This window comes from Schistocerca piceifrons, chromosome 6, assembly GCF_021461385.2.
Source record: "Schistocerca piceifrons isolate TAMUIC-IGC-003096 chromosome 6, iqSchPice1.1, whole genome shotgun sequence".
NCBI lineage: Eukaryota > Metazoa > Arthropoda > Insecta > Orthoptera > Acrididae > Schistocerca > Schistocerca piceifrons.
Genome location: NC_060143.1, coordinates 115,498,342 through 115,521,512, shown reverse-complemented (window position 1 = coordinate 115,521,512; position 23,171 = coordinate 115,498,342). Strand labels below are relative to the sequence as shown.

At 39.5% G+C, this 23,171-nt stretch overlaps 1 protein-coding gene across 1 annotated transcript in view; it reads left to right on the top strand.

Annotated features, from left to right (window-relative positions):
* The first annotated feature begins 7,194 nt into the window (after positions 1 to 7,194).
* The window catches only part of LOC124802846 (vacuolar protein sorting-associated protein 28 homolog), a 63,801-nt gene continuing 47,824 nt past the window's right edge, over positions 7,195 to 23,171 (top strand). The window contains exon 1 of the mRNA XM_047263867.1: positions 7,195 to 7,387. Within this exon, the coding sequence (XP_047119823.1) occupies positions 7,354 to 7,387 (34 nt within the window). The 5' untranslated portion in view covers positions 7,195 to 7,353. The remainder of the gene's footprint in view (positions 7,388 to 23,171) is intronic.

Here is a 23,171-nt window from a genome sequence, read left to right as displayed (position 1 = left end):
ATTTTATAGTGTTAAGACTCACAGTAACACATGTTTCATTAGGTTTGGTTAAATATGCGTTTTTTAGCTGGCATATGCCCCCAGTTGTTCGCAAGTTTCTTAGGTTAATGACAGCAATTTTACTATGTGATCCAAGGTTGTACAATTTCAATTTTGCTAAAATAACATATAACCTTTAATGAAAAAATTCCTTGATGTCCTTGTGGGGGTATAACCCTTTCACCTTGCCCGTTCGTGTGTTACCTAACAGATAACATACTGGGTGAGGTTTGTCTATTATAATGAAAGGGCCATCATACAACAACTGCCACTTTTTGTTTAATGCCTTAATTTTAGAGGATTTTGGGTGGGTACGTAATAGTACTTCCTGTCCAATGTTAAATTCTGTAACCTTTCTTATCTTTTTGTTGTCATTACAGCCTACACGAGGTCACTTACCTTGTCCGGTGCTTTCATCTCTTCTTCACATAGATCATCTTCTACGGTCGCATCCTGATCATATCTTAAAAATAATTGTCTAAGATGTAATGTGTGCTTGCTTGTGCCCCCTGTTGTCAAGTCGGTCGGCCGGTGGGGGCTCATTACGACCGATTGTTGTTTACCGGGGGAGACGAAGGCGTTGCTTCAGTACTGTCCGTTACCTCTACAAAGTGTACTGAGTGGTTATTCTGTCGCCAATTAGTTTCCGGACCGCTGCGTGCAACATTTTCTTGCGACCGGCCGTCGCTATTCCTCCTTGGTCTATCATTCCTATTACTGTAACTATTGTAATTTTCATTTGTGTGCCGCCTTTCATCACGCGGGCCTGACCAATCATTCACGTGATTTCTATCATTTCCATACCGGCGTGGACCGTAATCTGTACTATACCTTCGGTCTTCACGTCTCTGTGGCGCCGAATTCCTCCGATTTCCGTAATTCCAGGTTCCATTATTTGGCCTTGTCGCATACGGATGCCAACTGTGTGGGTTTTGTCCACTGCCATTAAAATGATATCCGTTACCGTTGTTTTGATTGGTTCCGGAATATTCATTCCGATTACCTGTGCTCGGCTCTTCTTCGTATATTAGATCAATTGAGTCAAGCACGGAAAGAAAGTATTCAAGGTCGTTCTCCGGTATGGTTACCAATTTTTCGCGTAAGTTCGCGGGTAGTTTGTTTTTCAGAATTTTGAGAACATCTACGTGCGGTATTGGATTGTTCCAATAGCGCGTCTTATTCAAGTACTTTTCGAAATACTTTCTCAACCCGCCGTTTTTGAGGTTGAACGGTTGTGGGTTCAATACTTCACGGCGCAGTCTTTCTTGGACCCCAGCAGACCAATATTTCTCCAAGAAAGCCCGTTCAAATTGTTCGTAGGTGACGCACTGTTCAGCCATGTCTGTGGCCCACAAAAGTGCGTCGCCTTGTGTGAAGCCTACTACATATCTAATCTTCTGTGCCTCAGTCCAGTTTCTTGGTAAGACATTTTTAAATGCTCTTACAAATACGACTGGATGAGTTTTTCTGGATTCTGTGGAGAAAACTGGAAACTGTCTATGTTTCAACAGGCTCTCATCGACTAGAATCGTCGAGATGCAAGGCGACACGCCTACTGCCTGTTGCAGCACCGCGTTTGGCGAATAGCCACTGTTTGCCTGCGCCGGTGCGTGCACATACGCCGGACTGGGCGCGTGATGTTCTGCGTTATTGACATCGTAATCTGGCACGGGCGAATAAGTGTCGCACTGCCTGTTGCTTGACGTAGGCAAGTCATTTGAAACATTCAGTCTACCAGCAATTTCCTTGCGTATTCTGTCCTCGGCTACTTTGATTTCATTACCTAATTTTTCAAAAAGTTTTGTTTCCCGGTCAGTTATTGATTCATTTACACTACCGTTTTCTAAAGTTTCATTTATTTTGATAATGTCCGCGTTGATACGTCGAGTCTCCTGTTTCAGAAAACCGACTTCTTCGTTAACTTTATTAACTTGGTCAGGTATTTCTTCACATGCGGACTGTACTCTTGTTAAATTTAATTGAATAGCCTGTACGTTTTCATGTATTTCTTTTTGTACGGTTTGTGTTTGATTGTGTGTTTCTACTATTTCTGACAGTTCCTGTTCCTGTTTGGTTGTAAGATCTGACAATTTCTTTTCTAAGTCATTTGCCAATACATTGTATACACTATTGACGGTTTTGATGACTTTGTCTTCGATCTTTTGATCGATTTCATTGGTGAGTTTATTTAAGCGTTGATCGAAATGTCTGTGTATGTTTTCAAATTGCGTGTTTACACTTGAAAACTGCTGTTGGAACCCAATTTCCATGTTTGACAATTTTGTGTTTGTCATTATTTCTAGATTCGCCAGTTTCTCGCTCACATTTGACATCAGACTATATAATGCCTCAAGCGTAACTGACGAAGCTTGTGTGTTTGTATTTACGCCATTATTTGTTGCCATTGTTTCTCTGCCACGGTCTGATTGAATCGAAACCGGGCTAGGTTCACTGACTTCACGCGAAATATTTTCATCTGATCTGGTAATCGATGCTTCATCGACTGTGCACAAGGTTTCATTTGCAAGTGGTTCGTTATTGTTAATCCCTGTGGAGTGCAATTGAATTGTATTTACTTCTACATTATGTTGTGCTGAAAAACTAATTGCGTCATCATTTACGTCACTATTGTCAGAATCGGTGACGTGTCCATGAACATTTGTCAAATTAAAGTTCTTCGATTCCATTGTGAAGATATTATTTTTATCTGTACTTTACTGTTAATCTAAATCTTTAAATTCTCTCGCAGTTGAATTAATAAAAATATCTCGCGATTGTTATTTGTTGCGCGTCGGAAATTTACAAGATGGCGCACTACGTCTTCTAATTCTGCGATTGTTGAACATAGAAAAGTAATTATCAAAGTGTAATTGTGTGTTGCCACAAACACTACCAGGATTTTAATATGGACAGGAAAAGGTTCTGCTTTAAGTGGAGCTAAGCCAAGGTGCAGCCACTGCATGCGTTTGCGCTTTCCTACCTTAATTCCGACTGAGCTGCGTCACTCACGATTACGTTAGTTTTGTAAATCCTTGTCCTTGTTCCTTCTGGTTATTGTGCCATCCGTTTATACAGTTAATATTGTTTCACTTTATTCGTCATTTTCCATGTGCGTCATGTAACAGAGAAACAGTAATTAGTACAAGTACATTTGTAGCACAACAATGAAGTACTTACTCTTTGTTCCACCAGCACTGTCCCTGTCAGCGGTCGCCAGTGTGGCGAAATAAATAAAAAACATTTTACATTTTTAAATTCCACGTCATTGTTGATTTAATCAGAGTTCTCACCTTAGACGTAGAATTAGTCCTTCTGCCACAATATTAATTCATTAGTCGCCATCGATGTTCTTCTCTTTGTTGACCGTGTGTACCATCATGAGTCGGCATCGGTTCACTTCACGAAGACGGTGGAAACCAAGGAATACTATGCTACGTCGCTATAAATAATTTTCGTAACACTTCGATACTTTTCACTATTTTTTATTCACGACACAATAAGACTTGCTGTGCTCATCGCACAAACCATAATTACCAACCACATGGCTGCCTTTCCGCACAGTCCAAAATCACGTCCATCCTCCACAAGGCAACAATCGAAAGTGTCCCTTAGCTCCTTGGAGTATCAAACAAAAGAGAATCCAATGTGAACTTTACAAAGATTATAATATACATGCCTCTCAATTTATCTTTGGCGCAGCTTTTAAGATATCGTATGTCTCTGCATAGGAATGTGTCATTACAAGTAGGTAGATTTATATCACATAACCAACAATATGACCAAGTCCACATGTATATTGTAGGACCACTATCAACGTGCAAAGACTGCAATTACTGTCTTACAATATTGGACAGACACTTGAGATGGTCACAAGTATTACTTGTAGCATACATCATATGTAGACTGTGGCGAAAACCTTTTCCAGAGGATGCATTGCGCGTTTTGGTGTACCTTTGAGGATAACATCTACATCTACATTTATACTCCGCAAGCCACCCAACGGTGTGTGGCGGAGGGCACTTTACGTGCCACTGTCATTAGCTCCCTTTCCTGTTCCAGTTGCGTATGGTTCGCAGGAAGAACGACTGTCTGAAAGCCTCTGTGCGCGCTCTAATCTCTCTAATTTTACATCCGTGATCTCCTCGGGAGGTATAAGTAGGGGGAATAACGACAGATCAAGGAGGTCAATTTGAGGTGTACCCCTTTAAGGCCCTTGCCACATCGTTAGGTGTCAAGCGAATAAGGACCACTGCTTGTCACCCTGCAGCAAACGCCTACACTGACAATTGAAATCAACGTTTCGATGTGACGTAACAGACAAAGGCACAGAAACTCTACTGACTGTTTTACTAGGATTGCTAACAGCCTTCAGTGCTGACCTCCAACTCACAGTGGCAAAGTTGGTGTATGGCCAATTGTTACATCTGTCCAGAGGGATCGTCCATCATATGGCAGATGAAAGCATCACAGCATCACACTGTGGTAGCAAGCTGCAATCCCACACATGTCAGTTGCGTCCAGTGTAGCCTTGGGAACAAACAGGACGCCACCTGGTTGTCTCTGTAGATTTATCCACCTGTTCACATGTGCTATTACATAATGATGTGGTATGCAGACCACTGCTACCCCCGTATGAAGGTCCGTACACGGTAATTAGTCAAGGCGACAACAGTTTTATGGTCGACGTCCATGGCGCACCTACCACAGTTGCGGTTGACCGTATCAAACCGTAATTTTAAGATTCACAGCCAACAGAAAAAGAACTGGCATCGAGAAACATGAAGAAGAAAGAGGCAGCAACTAAAGAGCCTTCTGCATGGCAAGCTACAGAGCAGCTTCGATGAACATTGGATGCTGCCACGCACAGAAGGCACTACCAACCTGCAGCTTGAAGAACTCGCCAATCCCAAGGAGAAGCCCCTGGCTTTCAAGAAAGGCGCGCCAACGCGATTCGGACAGCACGTCAAGTTTAACAAGAAATATCAGTGACCACTGACACTAGGGGGAGAGGGGCAGGGGAGGGGGGTGAAAAAAAATGGCTTTGAGCACTATGGGACTTAACTTCTAAGGTCATCAGTCCCCTAGAACTTAGATCTACTTAAACCTAACTAACATCACACACATCCATGCCCGAGGCAGGATTCGAACCTACGACCGTAGTGGTCGCGCGGTTCCAGACTGTAGCGCCTAGAACCGATCGGCCACCTCGGCCGGCAGGGGGGTGAATTTTGTAGTTTATCCCACTGTAGAAATTCCAGGATACAGTGATGTAGACTGTACAACAGTTCAGTAGCATGTTGTGTTTATTCTTAGTTTTTGATTATACAGTTATTCTTTGTATTGTCTCATGACGCACTATGTCATGCAACCACATACTTCTGTGTAATTAATTTATATGTGAAAAAATCTTTTCACAAGTTAACCTTAAGATATATTGATAATGTGTAAATGAGAATTGAAGCCTATTTCATTGTGTATATTGTCATTGGCCAATAAAAATCAGTGAATAAATATGTCACTTCACACATGCACACACAAACACACACACACACACACATATACACACACACACACACACACACACATACACACACACACACATACATACATATACATACATACATACATACATACATATATATATATATATATATATACTTTGTGTAAATTCAGAATTAATTTCACTCCTTCAGTTACTTCTCAGGCAAGTCTACATTTTGTGTTCACTCTTTTACTAGCATATTTGTTGCCTCCAAATAATTTTATTCTTAATCTTTGATGGAGCCATTCTACTGATATATGCACAACTAAATTTACGCCTACATGACTTATTTCACTTGGATCCATCTTGAAGGCTGTGCCAGTGGAAATTCGTTCTGTGGGTATTGGAAAATTTTTTGCTCTTGAAGGAGTTGTTAGGGGGATGCAAATGTAAGTTTTCATTGCTGTAGGACACTCAGCTTAGTGCTGACATTGTATTCTTTATAATTTCATTTCCATTGATCACTACTGGACTGAGAATCCTTACTTTATGTTGAAGTCTAAAAACTATTCCCTTGTTGGCGTGACTGGTATTGGAGGTGTTGATCTGGCAACTCTTCCATCTTATCCAGAAAACAGTAGGCAGGTAGTATCTGTCCATGGAGCCATCTCTTAAGAACAAAAATTGGAACACGGTGTATCCTGGGGTTCATCACAGGACCTCTCTTGGTTTTTCATTTAATCCAACAATAGACTTATCAACCACATGTTTCATTTTTCTGACAACACTATACTTTTTACCAAGGGAAAAACTGCCCCATCGGCTCTACAAGCAATGGATATGCTCTTAGAAAACATCAAATAGTAGTTCATCAAAAATAAAATAAAAATGATCGAAGAAAAAACACATCATCTGATATGGATCCTGAGCAATGATGGATGCCACGAATATATGGAGGCAGTCAAACTGCTAAGCTTCATGACTGGCACCAAACTACCAATGAATGAACACTCAATGTATGTGTGCTCCAAGCTGTCCCGAGTAATATACCTTCTGAGGCGACTAAAGGGTATATAACTGGTCAGTACCTTACAACAGTGTATTATAGACTATTTCAGAGCAACATTAATTGTGGCTTGCTGTTGTGTGATACTCTCCAGCTAGCAAGGACATGCTAATACAAAAAAAAAAAGCGTCAGTATCATCACTTCAAGCAAAAGACTGTATCACTGCAAGCCTGTATTCAGACGTTGGGAATAATGACCATTTTCAACCAGTATCTATCTTTGTGCCTCGTCAATGTAAAAGAAAACCAAAGGGTTTCCAGATGAGACCAGAAATAAATAATTATGACTCCTGAAACAAGAGGAACACTGAAATCAATCAATCAAGGGGTGGATTGTCCTAAACACGAGATAGTTTTTCAATGATTGCTCTAAAATGTGCAGCACCCATTGGAACTTCAATGAAGAATTTTTCAACAGTGAGCAAAGTGATTGGACTAAATATCATTATTTTCGTCTGTTATATAGGTGAACAATTTTCTTGGTATTTTTTTGAAAAACTGTAAAAAAATCGTAGGTCTGCTTATATGTCTGTAATTTTGACGCAGTCTGACCTCAATGAACAGTAACTCCCGCTACGCAGCCACTCTATCCAGATCTGTACACCTAACGTTGCTGGCAATAACATTCCATGTGTGTGAAGTTTAATATCTTCCGCTGTACTTCTACAGATGTAAACGTCAAGTGTAACTATGACTGTGTCATGATTCGAATCCTTGGAAGTGTGCATAATTATTTGAAATTGTGTAATCTTTTAAATGCGTTAGAATGTCTGTGATGTCGGGAATGCCAGCATCTCCAGGTAAGTTTCCGCAACTTTGTTATTGTTACAATTTCTTTTTTAGAAGCTAATTCGTGTATACAGGGTAACTGGACAGCAGCTATTCGACACCAATGTTGAGACATCTTTTGAGTAACGGGAACATAATAATCTTATTCGTGCGTTAAAGAAATTCTTTTGTGTTTTTTCGGAATACTTCGTTACCTGATTTAAGCCTCTAGTCATACGTCCTATACACAAACGTTAATATTATATTGTTAGATACAGGAACGGGTGTCGTCAGATTTTATTTCTAGTCACGTTGGATGGCAGTTTATTCTTGTATGATGTTTGGTAAGAAAAACAAATTTAGAAATGTACAAATAAGTTCTTGTTTGTATTAGAATGTACGCAAGTTGGCAAACCAGTCTTACATCATGTAAATTCTACTTGATTGTCTTAGTTTCAGTTGGATTGTGTAAACTATCATAGAGAGATGGCTGTGCGTATCGAAATATGTGTATAAAGTTTGTGTTATTGAGATATTCTCGTGTTTACAGATTTATTTATTTATCCAGGGTCATCTCACTATCACATAGTATTTATCACAATACAATTAAAGGTAAAGCTTTTATATGTCTGTACACAAGACACACCCTTTTTTTTCTCGGTTGGTTGTGCTACAGCACCACTGGTACTGTGCCACGAACTCTGGTACATTAAAACTGTATCAAACGAAAATAAATAATTCAGAATATATGTACACCCAGAATATACAAGTATGCTTTCATACGCATATGACAAGTGATCTACCAATGCCGTAATGAAGGAACAATCACAGTATTTACTTGAAAATATTTAGCAAAATCTAAACCAGGATGTCAGGTCAGAGCAAACTCTATAGTCCTGAATATCAGGTCAGTGTCTTAATAGCTGCTCCGCCTCATTCGGTTGTCTGTATTGTACAGTATTCTTTGGTTTCCCACAATTTGCTCCAGGTACTTAATAACACTGCATATACTCATCATACTGACGACCACCAGTCACACCTAGACGAGAAACATGCTGTTAAGTATGATGACACTTGACTTAATGTGTATTTGACATTAGAGAGAGTCTTAGAGGATATCAGATTTTAAGTTCATGGCATATTATGTTTTTATCAATTCGCAAGAACATCACTCTGCAGCATGGTAAAGTAGTTGGGTAAAAATACATCATGACAAGATATTCTATTTTGTATCAACATTGCTATCCTGCATTTAGTATTTTGAGCAGCTGATTACAGTTCTCATGCTGTAGTTATAATGAATTGACTAAGAAAATTATGTATGACGATTTAATACCAGACAAGGTGGCGGGTTAGTTAAGACACTGTAGCCCCTTTTGAGATCTCCAGGTTTGAATAACATCTCTCTGCATTCAGTTTGGATTTTCTTTGGTTTTCTAAAAGTTATAGAAGGAAAACACTGGCTTGATTCCTTTGAAAATGACCCAGCTGATTTCCCCCCCCCCCTCCCCTCCCCAAAATAAAATAAAAACAAAAAAACAAAAAATGGGTACTTTGCCTCTGATGATCTTGTTGTCAGTAATATTCTAAACCCTAAGTTCCTTGTAGTGTTTAATTTTTTCCCAGCCAGTTTCAGTTCTGTTACCTGTGGAGTGTAAAAATACTGTCTAGAATTGCGCAGTGTCAGTTTTCTTTATGGTTATGATTATTTAATTAGATGTGGAGCTAATGTGTCTGTTTTAAAGTTTATTTTTATATGTAAGTTTGTGCAGGTAGACCTTTGCTCGAGGCCCTTGAATGACTATTAATCATTAACACGTGTCTAATTACATAAATCATTGTGAGGTAAACAATCAGATTTGGTAGTTAACCAGAATTTCAGGCTATGAGTATTGAAAGAGGAAAATATATGTGAAAATTTTGATCCTAAGGTATGTGAAGATTAAAAGGTTATATAATAAGCTTACTACATCAAAATATTAACTCGGTGAACTTCTGATTTCTTGAAACAAACTGCAGCCAACAAATAGCACAAATGTAATATGTTTCTGAACATCATTTGACCACATATCTTAGGAGTGCTGGTTATAGAGTTGCAGATATAATTTAACTTTCAGTTACTGCAAGTCAAGTTTGGGAAAAGAGGCATTACTATACCCGGGCCGCTGAAACATTGCACTTGACGTTTGCGCATGAAGTTGGCAGCGTAACAGAGTAACAAGTGAAGAACGATAGGCGCTAGCCGTTCAGCGTGGGGCGCCAGCCAATCACAGCGCAGTGAGCACTGCTGTTACTCACGTGCTGTGACGTCAAAGTTACAAAGGAACATAGATATAAAAACACTGATGCACATAGATTTTGCTGTTATCAGCAGACCAGCATTTTTAAGGTTGTGCTGCTGAAGTAATTTTTCAGGGAAATTAATGCTAATATTCACATTATGTAGGTATCCATGTGGTAATTTTGGTGAGGTAATATTAAGTGAAGATTTTAAATTAAATTTTCTGGAGTTGTGCTTGAGTCCCTTGCCATTTCATATAATATAGTTTCCCTCCTAGAAGCTGGAACAAGAGTTACGGGGACCAGCAACATTGCTGTTGACAACATTTTTATAGGTGCATTGAGACTGCAAAGTCGTACCTTAATTCCCATAATTAGTGGCCTCTCGAACCACAGTAGTCAACTGCTGACGTTCAAGATCATAGTGTGTGATGCAAATAAAAAGATTGGAAAAGCACAATGGTATTAAATCCAAAAGGAAGTGAGGAATTCGAGAATAATTTGCAAAATGCTGACAGAAAGGTGTGTAAAATATTCCTGTTGTAAATGAAAAATAATATATTTTGTAATATAGTAATATACTACTATGAAAACTGTTTTCCTAAGAAACTAACCAGCAGAAGCAGATTGAATACACCTAAAGTCTGGATTACAGGTGAGATCAGTATACGATGCAAAACTAAGAGAAATCTGTGCTTGATATCAAGGGACTTTTGATAACAACAGGTTAAATCACGATACGGAGTGTACTGTAAAATTTTAAGAAAAATCATCAGAGCATCAAAATATATGTACTTTCAAGGGAAAATAATCTCTTCAACAACAAGATAAAAAATTGCTTGGGACATAGTAAAATGAGACAAGAAAATAAACTCACTTCCTTAAAGAATTTAGGAGTGATGGAGACCACTCACCGAATAGCAGAAATGTTGAGTCATTGAGGGCCATAAACGAAAAGAGAATGCAAACTTTTCTTGTTCTCTCTCTCTCTCTCTCTCTCTCTCTCTCTCTCTCTCTCTCTCTCACACACACACACACACACACACACACACACACACAGAGAGAGAGAGAGAGAGAGAGAGAGAGAGAGAGAGAGAGAGAGAGAGAGAGAGAGAGAGTTCCTAAGATAGGCCTTCCAAAACAAGTTTGATGAAACTCATCTTCTTCCCACATATGCAGGAGAAGGGGCTCATGGATGCTCTTAAAATTAAATGTTAAAGTTATTACTTGTGATGAAATCAATAGTAAAATAATGACATTTTATCAGCAGAACTTACTCTTGGGGACCCCATTTAAAATACTTTAGTTAGTTTCCTTCAATAGCTTCAGCGACGATTCTGTCTTCATAGACTGTATTTCATCAAGGAGTTTGATATGTATTTACCATACAAAATGGCAGTTTGGCTAATAAAGTGGACTTTCGTTCCTGGGGAGTTTAGTTCAAATCCCAATCAGACTGTCTAGGTTAAAATTTCCTGCTCAGGTTTAGTGTTAGGGTGGCTGATTTCCTCTCTGTGTGTGTGTGTGTGTGGATGTGTGTGAGTGAGTGAGTGAGTGAGTGAGTGAGAGAGAGAGAGAGAGAGAGAGAGAGATTTATGATGACTTAGCTTATTGAGAATGGTTTCAGCAGAATAGTGCATGCTTTTCTGCACAAGAGTCAAGAAGGTGCAATTCAAATGTAGATTGAAATTCTTCCTAGTATTGTTGTTGTTTTTGCCAGTCTGAGGACTTGTTTGCTGCAGCTCTGCACACTGCTCTGTCCTGTACAATTCTCTTATCTCCAAGTAACTACATGAACAACCCACATCCATTTGAACCTGCTTTCTGTATTCGTAAATTACTGTATAGTCTCAGTCCAGTTATGCCACAAATTTATTGTCTCCTCAGTTCTGTTCAGTACCACCTCATTAGTTATTCAATCTACCCATCTACTCTTCAGCATTCCTCAGTAACACCACATTTCAAAAGCATATATTCTTTCTGTCTGAACTGCTTGTCATCCACATTTCATTTCTTTACAAGGCTATGCCCCAGACAAATGCCTTTGGAGAAGACTTCATGACATTAAATACAGTGTTAAAAATTTGGCTTCTTTAGAAAGATTTTTATGTCACTGGCATTATACATTTCATATCCTCTCTACTTCAACCATAATAGGTGATTTTACTGCCTAAACAGCAAATCTTGTATGCTACACTGTGTCTCATTTCCTAATCTGATTCCCTCAGAATCACTTCACTAAATGTGACTACATTCCATTGTACTTGTTTTGGTTTTGTTATGGTTTGTCATATATTGTCTTTCCAAGATACTGTCTATTCCGTTCAACCACACTTCCAAGTCTTTTACTGTCTCGGAATTATAAGAAGGATCAAAACATTTCCATTTGAAGGTGTTGCTGCAGCATATAAGCAACATAGCGTGACTCCAATGTGGGTATATAAGCACTGACATGTAGGCAAGGGATTAGTGTGGCATTCATGTCTTTCTGGTGTGCATGCGGTAAACGCAGAAATGTGAACTATGACGACGATATTCCAAAATCTGTCCAAACAGGACCAATGTGCTGTTATTCTTTTCATAGCTGTCAAAGGACAAAGATGAGTATACATCCAATGAGAATGAAGAATGCGTATTGGGCAGGATGTGTGGTGAAAACCACAATTGTGAACTGTTGCACCAAGTTATGTGGTGGTCGTGATTCAACACAACGCACATCCCTGTATCGCAAATGTTGTAATCCGTAATTTACTCCAACTCAATTGGAAGACATTCCAGCACACAGTCCTGATCTCTCCTCGTGCATTTATCATGTCTCTGGTCCCTTCAAAAAGACCTTGAAATGCCGATGATTCACATCAGACAAGGATGTGCAGCAGGCAGTTACAGATGTCTTTGCACAGTAGGACATTGTGCTTCATCAAATGGGTAACTTCAACCTGTTGATTTAGTTGGATGCTTGCCTAAATGCTCAAGGGAATTTTGCCTGATTGGCATGCCAATTCTAGACTGTACAGCTTATGAATGGGAACTTTTTGATTGCCCCTTATGCAATGTCATTGCCACAACCTCAAATTTTTTATTTCTTTTCCCTGAGCTTTACACCCATCTCCAGATTTCTCCTTACTTTCCTTCACAGCCTGCTAATTGTACAGATCGATTGACATTGGGAATAGGCTACAACCCTGTCTCACTCCCTTCTCAACAACTGCTTCTCTTTCATGCCCCTTGACACTCATAACTGCTGTCTGGTTTTTATACAGATTGTAAATAACCTTTGCTCCCAGTATTTTACCCCTGCTACCTCCAGAAATTTAGAGAGTGGATTCCAGTCAACATTGTCGAAAGCTTTCTCCAAATCAACAAATGCTGTTAATGTAGGTTTTCCTTGTTTCCTAAGATAAGTCATAGCGGCAGTATTGCCTCGTGTTTTCAAACATTTCTCCAGAAACCAAACTGATTTTCCTTGAGGTTGGCCTCTAGCAGTTTCTCCATCCTTCTGCAAATAATTTGTGTCAGTATTTTGCAACCACATCTTTTTAAAATGATAATTTGGTAATATTCACATGTTTGGCACCTGCTTTCTTTGGAATTGGAAGTCTTGCATCCTTCTTTAAGTCTGCGGGTATTCCCCTGTCTCATATCTTCGACATATGGTATAATAGTTTAGTCATGGCTGGCTCTTCAAAGAATATCTGCGGTTCTGAGGGAATGTCGTCATCTACTCTAGGGGCCTTGTTTTCACTTGGGTCTTTCAGAGCTCTGTCAAATTCATCTTCCATTATATCTCCCTTCTCATCTTCGTATACCTCCTCTTCCTTTTCTGTAATATTGCCTTCAGGTTCATTTCCCTTGTGGAGCCTTCTGTATATTCCTTCCATCTTCCAGCTGTCTTTTTGTTTAGTACTGATTTTCCACTGAGCTCTTGAAAATCATACAGCTGCATCTCTCTTCTCCAAAGACCTCTTTAATTTTCCTGTAAACAGTACCTATCATTCTTGTTAGTTATTCATGCTCCTGTAAGTAAAATTTGCCCTTTAGCCACTTGTGATCAGTCGTTTTGCACTTCCTTTCACTCATTTTTTTAGACATTTGTAGTCACTTTCACCTGCTTCATTTGCTGAATTTTTAATTTTTCTCTTTCATCAATTAAATCCAATAACACCCCTGGTGTCCTAGGATTCCTGATAGACTGTCTTTTTACCTATTTGATCCTTTGCTACCCTCACTGTTTCATCTCTCGAAGATACACATTTGCCTTCTACTGTACACCCTTCCCTTGTTTCATTCAAATTTTGCAAATGCTTTTGTTTTAATCTGCACCTCATAACCAATCACTTATGGTCAAAGTCCACATCTGTCCCTGGAAATGTTTGTCTGTTTAAAATCTGGTTCAAAATCTCTGTCGTACCATTAGATAATCAGGATAAAATATTCTCGGTTTAAAATCTGGTTCAAAATCTCTGTCTTACCATTAGATAACCAGGATAAAATCTTCTCGGTTTTCAAATCGCATCAATTCCAATAAAATTCTCGAGCTTTCAGTGGCTAGCTCAGCCATCGTCGTCTGGAGTAAAACTACTGACTGCCTGCTTATACACCTACAATTACGGCCGCTGGCACCAATCAGAGAGGGGTCAAAACGATCCATACACAGAAGGCGGGTTGGGCAGCTCATAGCAGATCCGGCCCGCCGTGGGACTGAGTGATGTCAGGTGGCGTGAGGGGCCTGCACCACATTTGAAACTGCTGCTCCTGTCTCCCTACAAGCATTAAGCATCCACTGTTGCTACCTTTTGGTGTCCAAATACACAGAGCTAAAATTATTTCTGATGATAACCACCACCTACAGTATGAACTGCAGCAGTTGAGGCACATGTTCAGGGAGAATGGCTACAGCAAAAGAGAAGTTGCAAACGCTTTCAGGTGTCATGGAAGAAGGATGCCTTGTGAATCGGCAGAAGAAGCCAAGCCAGCGGCTTCCCTACCATACTGTGGGGCAACGAGCAGCAGCTTAGTACGTGTACTGCAGGGACATGGATTGACACCAGTGTTCTGACCCACCCCCAAGATAAGAGATAAGTTGCTCCCTGTTAAAGACGACATAGCTCTTCATGTGCCCTGTGTGTATGGTGTCCCTTGCGAGTGTGGCAGCATCTGTATAGGCAAGACAGCTCACACAGTTGTGAGCACAAGAGACATATTAAGCAAAGGGAGCTCGACAAGTCACTGATGGCTGAGCATTACCTCAAAAACGGACACAAAATACAGTTTGAGAACACAAGAGTCTTTGGTTCAGGCATCAACACACTGGGTCTCTGTTATAAAAGAGGTGGCTGAGATTAGAATGAACAGCAACTGATTAGGATGAGGGATTGGGCTTTGGATGTCGAAAGGAAGCAATGGCGGATGTGTAACGCTTGTAGAGAAGTGGGAGTGGCAGTTTCAAATGTGGCGCTGGCCCCTCACACCACGTGGTATCACTCGGTCTCACTGCGGGCCAGAGCTGTCCAACTCGCCTTCCGTGTGCATGTAGTTTTGGCCCCCTGTGATTGGTACCAGCAACCGTTATCATAGGTATATAAGTGGAAAATAGTGCCAGTCCCAGCATTCAGTAGTTTTACTCCTGATGATGATGGCGGAGATAGCCATTGAAAGCTTGAGAATTTTATTGGAGTTGATGTGGCTCTTCAGGTATCTTCCACACATACAACCTTCTTTCATTATTTCTAAACCAAGTATTAGCAAATGATTAATGAATGGCCTGTGCAAAATTCTGCCAGGCAGCTTCCTCTTTCATTCCTTTCCCCCAGCCCATATTCTCCTACTATTTTCCTTCTCTTCCTCTTCCTACTTCTGAATTACAGTCACCCGTCACAATTAAATGTTCCTCTCTCTTAATTATCTGAATAATTTCCTTTGTCTCATCATGCGTTCTTCCAATCTCTTCATCTGCGGAGCTAATTGGTATATAGACTTGTATTACTGTGCTTAATGTTGGCTTTGTCTCTGTTGACTGTGGTAATGCATCCACTTTGGGCACAAAGTAATACAAATTTATATACCAACTAGCTTCGCAGATGAAAAGATTAGAAGGGTGTATGATGAGATATCCTAATAACTTACCCACATTCCCATTTTTTATTCCGTATTAGACTTACCCCTTAGTTAGCTCTTTAGCTCTGTTTGATTTTGCACTCACATGACCAGAAGTCACTGAACTTCACTTATCCACACTATGTTTAACTTCAACCTATCCATTAATCTTTTCAGATTTTATGACCTTACGTACATATTTAAGGGATCTAACATTCCGTGCTCTGATCCGCAGAATGCCAGATCTATTTTTCATGATGATGACATCCTCCTGAGTAGCTCCTGCACAGAGATTCAAAATGGGGACTATTTTACCTCTGGAATATTTATCCAAGTGGATACCATCATCATTTAACCATACAGTAAAGCTACCTGTCCTTGGGGAAAAGTAACAGTTGTTGTTTACCATAGCATTCAGCTGTTTACAGTACTAGCAAAGTGAGGCCAGGTTGGCTGGTGTTAAAAGGCCACATCAGTCAATCATCCAGATTGTTGCCCCTGCAACTACTGAAAAGACTGCTGCCCCTCGTCAAGAATCACATGTTTGTCTGGCATCTCCACAGATAATCTCTTGTTGTGGTTGCACCTACAGTACAGCTAGCTATCTGTATAGGTGAGGCACACATGCCACCCCATCTCTGTAATGTGTCTGGTTCATGAGGCAAGCTTGGTATTAACTGAGTGAAAGCTGATAATTCTTGCAAATAAACTCATATTGATATCAACAAATAACATTAATGAAAGTCAATCTGGACTTTCCATTGTTTAACATTAAAGAAAATATATTTTGTGAGGCTAATGTCAGAACAGGGGTTGACAAGAGATTCCTAAGCTTAACACCACGTATTGCTTGAACTGTACATTTCTGAGTCAAAAATACCTTTCGTGAATGGGAAGGGTTACCCCAGACTATAATGCTATATGTTGTAAGAGAATGAAAATAAGCAAATTAGGCTAATTTTCATGTTAGACTGTCACTTATTGCAGATACTGTTCTAATGATAAATATTTAGCAGTATTCAGTTTTTTAAGTAAGATTCTGAATGTAGGCTTTCCATGACACCTTGCCAGAACCTAGGAGTTTGGATTGTTGAGGCTCACAAACTAAATGCCCATTCTGTGTAATCAAAACGTTAGGTATATGCTGCTGCGTATTTAATAAACTTGTCATTGATTTGATTCACCAGTGTCATATGTTACTTCATTACGCCAACAGTTTATAGTTTTATGTTTGTTTTAGGACATGTTCTTGGAAATTAAGAAATATTCTGACATTATTTGGGTGGAGTGATGTGTTCAGGTCTACACGTATCTGCACAAACATTTTGTTTCCCACCCTGTAGTTCTTCTGTTTTGTTTTATTCTGTTTTATTTCCATTCTGCAGCATCCATTTTTATTGAAGTATTTAAATTTTTCTACTTCTTTAATAAATGTATCGCCAATGTTGTGTATTCTGAACTTAGTGTCACAGGTCACTAGTAGATTGGTTTATTCTTAAACTTATTTGCAATTTCCTCTCTTGTTTTCTGGATATAAATGCCCAGTCAAACACTCAAGGTCATATACATACTGTGCTACTATAACATGATCATATAAAAAAATTCATGAGATTAATGAAAAGAGCTGTTGATCAGTAACAAATTTAATTTTCATCATAGTGATCTTCAAAGAGCCACTTCCACATACAAATTAAACAACCATAATCACCTGTGACTGGTGGTCATTCATACCTAGATAACATGGAGCCTCCCACAGTTTTCTTGTGGAAACCTAACCATACACTTCTGTCAGATCTACAAAGGCAATGTGTAATTCCTTTCATCCTGCTCAATAAAAGATACAGATGTGGAATCTGTTTTGTCTATATTGCTTCTGATATACCTCAGTGTGGTACTCATCTGAAAAATGAGACATTTTCTGCTCTATTGCTGTCTTAGTATGTGGTCTATAGTTATTCATAAGAATATATGTATTTTTGTGATGTGCTCTGATTTTGAATGATCCCATGAGTGTTTCCACAACCAAATGATTAGTCATTCTTTAAATAATCTATCAAGTTCCTGTGATGTAAGCATCGTGTATCAGTCAGCTTCTTCAAATCTTGCCTTCTTTCTTGTTTATGTACTGTAGCCTATTTTCAGTTAAAATAATTGTACAGTGTTTTCTCCATTCAATTAGATGAATTCAGTTGTCAGCTACTTTGTGTATCATTTTTTCTTTTATACATGTATAATTGTCCTTCAAGCATTTTGTAGCTAATGCTCTATGTTCTTTTTAGGTGTGTTTCTCGTCCTTAATCCTCGAATGGGCTCGCCTATGTATAAAGTGCACCAACCACAAATAAAATGATTTTGCACAGTTCTGTTGTTGTTTTACAATTGTGAACCCATATGTAGTCCTTCTTTATTGCTTCACCTAACACAGTGATAAATTGTGTTGCCATATGCCCAAGTGAGCAGCAGTAATATAAAATACAGGGTGAGCTAGGGAAGAAAAACCTTATGATCCATCCAAGAAAATGACCTATATTACAAGCTAACTGTACAATCACACAATGAGGCTGTTGTCTACAAGATAATTAGTAATTGAATAAGCGATTGGCTGGGATCTGATGCAGCTGTGTGTTTAATGCTTAAAGTGGGTCATTACTGTCTCAGTAACATCTGCCTGTGGCAACAGACTGTTTAGTTCATTATTGTTCAATAAAACAGTGCTTTAGCTCATGTTACGCAAGTTTATTTTATCGTTGTTAAATTAAACTATCTGTGATTTTGCTTATACATATTTACCTTGGTAACATAAAGGCAGCTATTCTTTGCATGTGTACAAAGTGTGCCGCACGTCCAGTCATGTTACGGAAAATGACGCACCTACTCGAGGGTGATGATAACCAGTGTATGTATCCCTCTTTTCCCAAATGCACTGGGTAGCCAGCAGAACAGTCATGATATACAGTCACTGCAAAGAAATTTCTAAAGAAACAGAGACTGCTGCATAATAGGTGTAATATAAAGCATATGGCTGTAGATAGAGAGATGCTGAATGCAATGCTTTTTGCTGTCAAGAGAGCAATGTGTGATGCCTTCAGTAACTACTATAGCAGAATATCAAGTGACCTTTCACAGAACTCAAAGAAATTCTGGTCAAACGTAAGGGCTGTTGGTGGCATCAAAGTTATTGTCCAGTCCATAGTGAATGAGACAGGAACTGATATTGATGGAAGCAAAGCAAAGGCTGAAATGCTTTACTCACTTTTCAAATGTTCCTTTACAAAGGAAAACCAGGAGAATTGCCACAGTTTAATCCTCGTACCACTAAAAAGATGAAAGAAATAAGAATTAGTGTCAGTGGTGTTGAGAAACAGCTGGAATCGTTAAAATTGAACAATACTGCAGGGCCCAGTGGAATCCCTATTGGATTCTATACTGAATTTGTGACTGAGTTAGCCCCTCTTGTATCTATAATCTATTGATTGAACAAAAAACCATGCCCAGTTCTTGGAAAAAGGTGCAGGTCACACCTGCCTACAAGCCCTGTAGTAGAAGTGATCCACAAAACTACTATCCAATAACTGTGACATCAATTTGTTGTAGAATCTTGGAACATTCTGAGCTGAAACAAATGAGGTATCTTGAACAGAATCACAGTGCCAACCAGCATGGATTTTGAAAACATCGATCATGTGAAACCCAACTTGCACTTTTCTCGCATCATACTGAAACCTTTGGATCAAGACAGTTTGGTAGATGCGGTAAGTCTTGATTTCCAAAAAATACTTGACCCAGTACCGCACCTACACTTATTTCCATAATTACGATCATGTGGCGTATCAGGTGAAATTTGTTATTGGATTTAGGACATTTTGGTATGGAAGATAAAACATGTTATCTTGGATGGAGAGTCATCATCAGATGTAGAAGTAACTCTGGGTGTTCCCCAGGAAAGTGTGTTGGACCCTAGCTGTTCATGTTGTGCATTAATGACCTTGCAGAAAATATTGATAGTAAAATTGGGCTTCTTGCGGATGATGAAGTTATCTGTAATCAAGTGCTATTTGAAAGCAGCTGCATAAATATTCAGTCAGATCTTGATAAGATTTCAAAGTTGCGCAGAGATTGCCAACTTGCTCTAAATGTTCAAAAATGTAAAATTTTGCTTTTGCACTTCATGGAGAAAAATAAATAAATAAATCCTATGACTGTAATAGCTGTGGAATCGGCCAACTCGTAGAAATAGCTGGGTGTAAGACTTTGTAGGGATATGAAATGGAATGATCACATATGTTCAGTCATGAGAAAAGCAGGTGCTAGACTTTGGTTTATCGGTAGCATACTGGGGAAGTGCAATCAATCTACAAAAGCGATTGCTTGTACGTCACTTGTGCGACTGGTTCTACAATATTGCTCAAGTGTGTGGGACCAGTACCAGATGGGCTAATAGGCCAACAGGGGATATTGAACATATACAGAGGAGGACAGTACAAATGGTCACAGATTTCTTTAATCCATGGAAGAGTGTCACAGAGATACTGAAGGAAGTGAATGGGAAGACTCTTGAGGATAGGTATAAACTATCCCGAGAAAGCCTATTAATATCGCTCATAGAAGGATCGGGAAGATAATATTAGAATAATTAAAACCTGCATAGAGACATTTGGTTTGCAGAGTATAGATGTAGGTGTAGTGTGTAGTAATCCACTTCTTAAAGGGGCATTGGGGGGGGGGGGGGTGGCATGGCACATCTGTCACGTTTGACATGCCACACATGCTCAGTCCTCAGAGACGAAAGTCTTTGTTGGCTGCATATGGGTTTGGTGAATGCTGGGCCCCTGGATGCATACTGGTGAAGGGCTTTCAGCCCTCTGTAGCTGTACTCTCTGGGCACGCTTCAGCATTCAGCGTGCAGTGTGGTGGTGGAGTGTTGTGTGGCACAGACAATGAGGATCTTGGCCTAACCTCCCGGTCATACAATGAAGATCTGGACTAAATGTTAGGAATGGAATATATGGAATATATCATTAATAATAGAAACAGAGAATCACAGCAAGCCACCAATCTCCTGAAATCAAAACAGTTGGTTGAGCACCCCAGTGTAGTTGAACTGCATCAAACTGTCAAGAAGTAGTAACATCTGTACTGTGAAAGCTACTATGCAAAGTGCGGTAGTACTGCTGTTAGTCATTCCTTTTCCTGTTTCACTCACAAATGGAGTGACAGAAAAATTACTATCTATATGATGCCATATGAACCTCTATTTGTCTTTACCTAAGATGTATGTTGTTAGCAGTAGGATTTTTGTGTAGTCTGTCTCAGATGAACGTTCTCTAAACTTTCTTAATGTTCTGTGAAAAGAGCATTATCATCCTTTTGAGGATTCCCATGTGTGCTCACAGAGCATTTCCGCAATATGTATGAAATGAACCTACCAGTAACAAATGAAGCAGCACACCTCTGAATTGCTTAAGTGTGTTCTTTTCATCCAAACTGGTGGAGGTCCCACAAGAATGGATCACACACATATTCTGTATGTAGTCTCCTTTGTAAATGAGCTACATTTTCCTAGAACTATCCTGAAGTGAAACAGTCCTCTTTCCTATTACCAACCTTACGTGCCCATTCCATTTCACATCTCATTGCTATTCCTACTCACCTGAATTAGCTTACCTCTTTCTACGTTTAGTACAAGCTGTCATTCATCACCCAAACATAAATTCTGTCCAAGCCAGTCCTCCTGTATCCTCCTACATTCACTTAAAGGTGAGACTTTTCCATACACTATAGTATCATCAGCAAACAGCTGCAGATTGCTGCCCACGCAGCCTATTAGATCATTTAGGTCTGTTTATGACAAGTGTGGTCCTATTACACTTCCCTGGACTACTGGCTATACCTTTCTCTAATGATTACTCACTTTAAGGACAACATACTAGTTTCTATTAATTAAAATGTCTTTGAGCCACTCACATATCTGATAACCTATTCCGTATATGCAGATCTTTAACAGTCTGCAATGTGCCACTGTGTCAAATGCCTTCACACAATACAGAACTTAAGGAAGAGTGAGCTGACGAGGGATCAGCGGAAGTTTTAAATTCCGTGTTTAAGAAATCGTCCACACGGGAGAACTGTACAAACATACCACCATTTGACCACCGAATAGACTGCTGAATGGACGACATATTAATAACCATCCATGGCATAGAGAAACAACTGAAAGAGCTGAAAACAAATAAGTCGTCAGTTCCAGATGGAATCCCAGTATAGTTTATGCATTGGCTCCTTACTTAACTTGCTTGCATTTACCGCGAATCTGTCGCCAAGTGCACAGTCCCAAGCATCAGGAAAAAAGCACAGATGAATCCTGTATATAAGAAGGGCAATAGAACTGACCTGCAAAAAGGCAGGCCAGTATCCTTAACGTTGGTTTGATGCAGAATTCTAGAACATTTCTGAATTTGAACATAATAAATTTACTGGAGGCTGAAAAGCTTATGTCAGCGAATCACAAAGTACATCGAGAAAGTTCAGAGAAGGGCAGTACATTGTGTATTAATGAGAAATGGGGGAGAGAGTGTCGCAGACTTGATACAGACTTTGGGGTGGGCATCATTAAAACAAAGTTGTTTCTCATTGCAGCAGGATATTCTCACGAAATTTCAATCACTACCTAAGTGTGATTTGCAGACTAGCCATGTAGATGTAGACCAGCACGGCTTTAGAAAGAATCGCTCATGTGAAACTCGGCTCGCTATTTTCTCGCATGATATCCTGTGAACTACAGATGAATGATAACAGGCAGCTTCTGTATTTCTAGATTTCTGAAAAGCATTCGAAAAGCAGACTGTTAACAAAGTTACAAGCATACAGAATAGGTTCCCAGATGCGTGAATAGCTCGAAGTCTTGTCCTTGACATAAAACGTTCATCAGAGGCAAGGATAATGTCAGGAGTGCCCCAAGGAAGTGTGATAGGACCGCTATTATTTTCTATATACGTAAATTATCTGGTGGGCAAAGTGAGCAGCAGTCTGCGGTTGTTTGCTAATGACGCTGTTGTGTGCAGGAAGGTGTTGAAGATCAGTGACTGTGGGATGATACGAGACTACTTAGACTAAAGTTTTACTTGGTGTGATGCATGACAGCTGGCTGTAAATGTAGAAAAATGTTAATTAATAAAGATGACTAGGAAAAACAAACCCATTATGTTCAGATAGAGCATTAGTAGTGTCCTGCTTGACACTGTCCTGTCATTTCAGTATCTGAGCATAACATTGCAATGCAATTTTAAATGGAAGGACCATGTGAGGATCGTAGTAGGGAAGGCAGATAGTCAACTTTGGTTTATTGGGAGAATTTTAGGAAAGTGTGTCTCACCTGTAAAAAAACACCATGTATAGGACGCTAGTGCAACTTATTCTTGAGTACTGCTTGAGTGTTTGGGA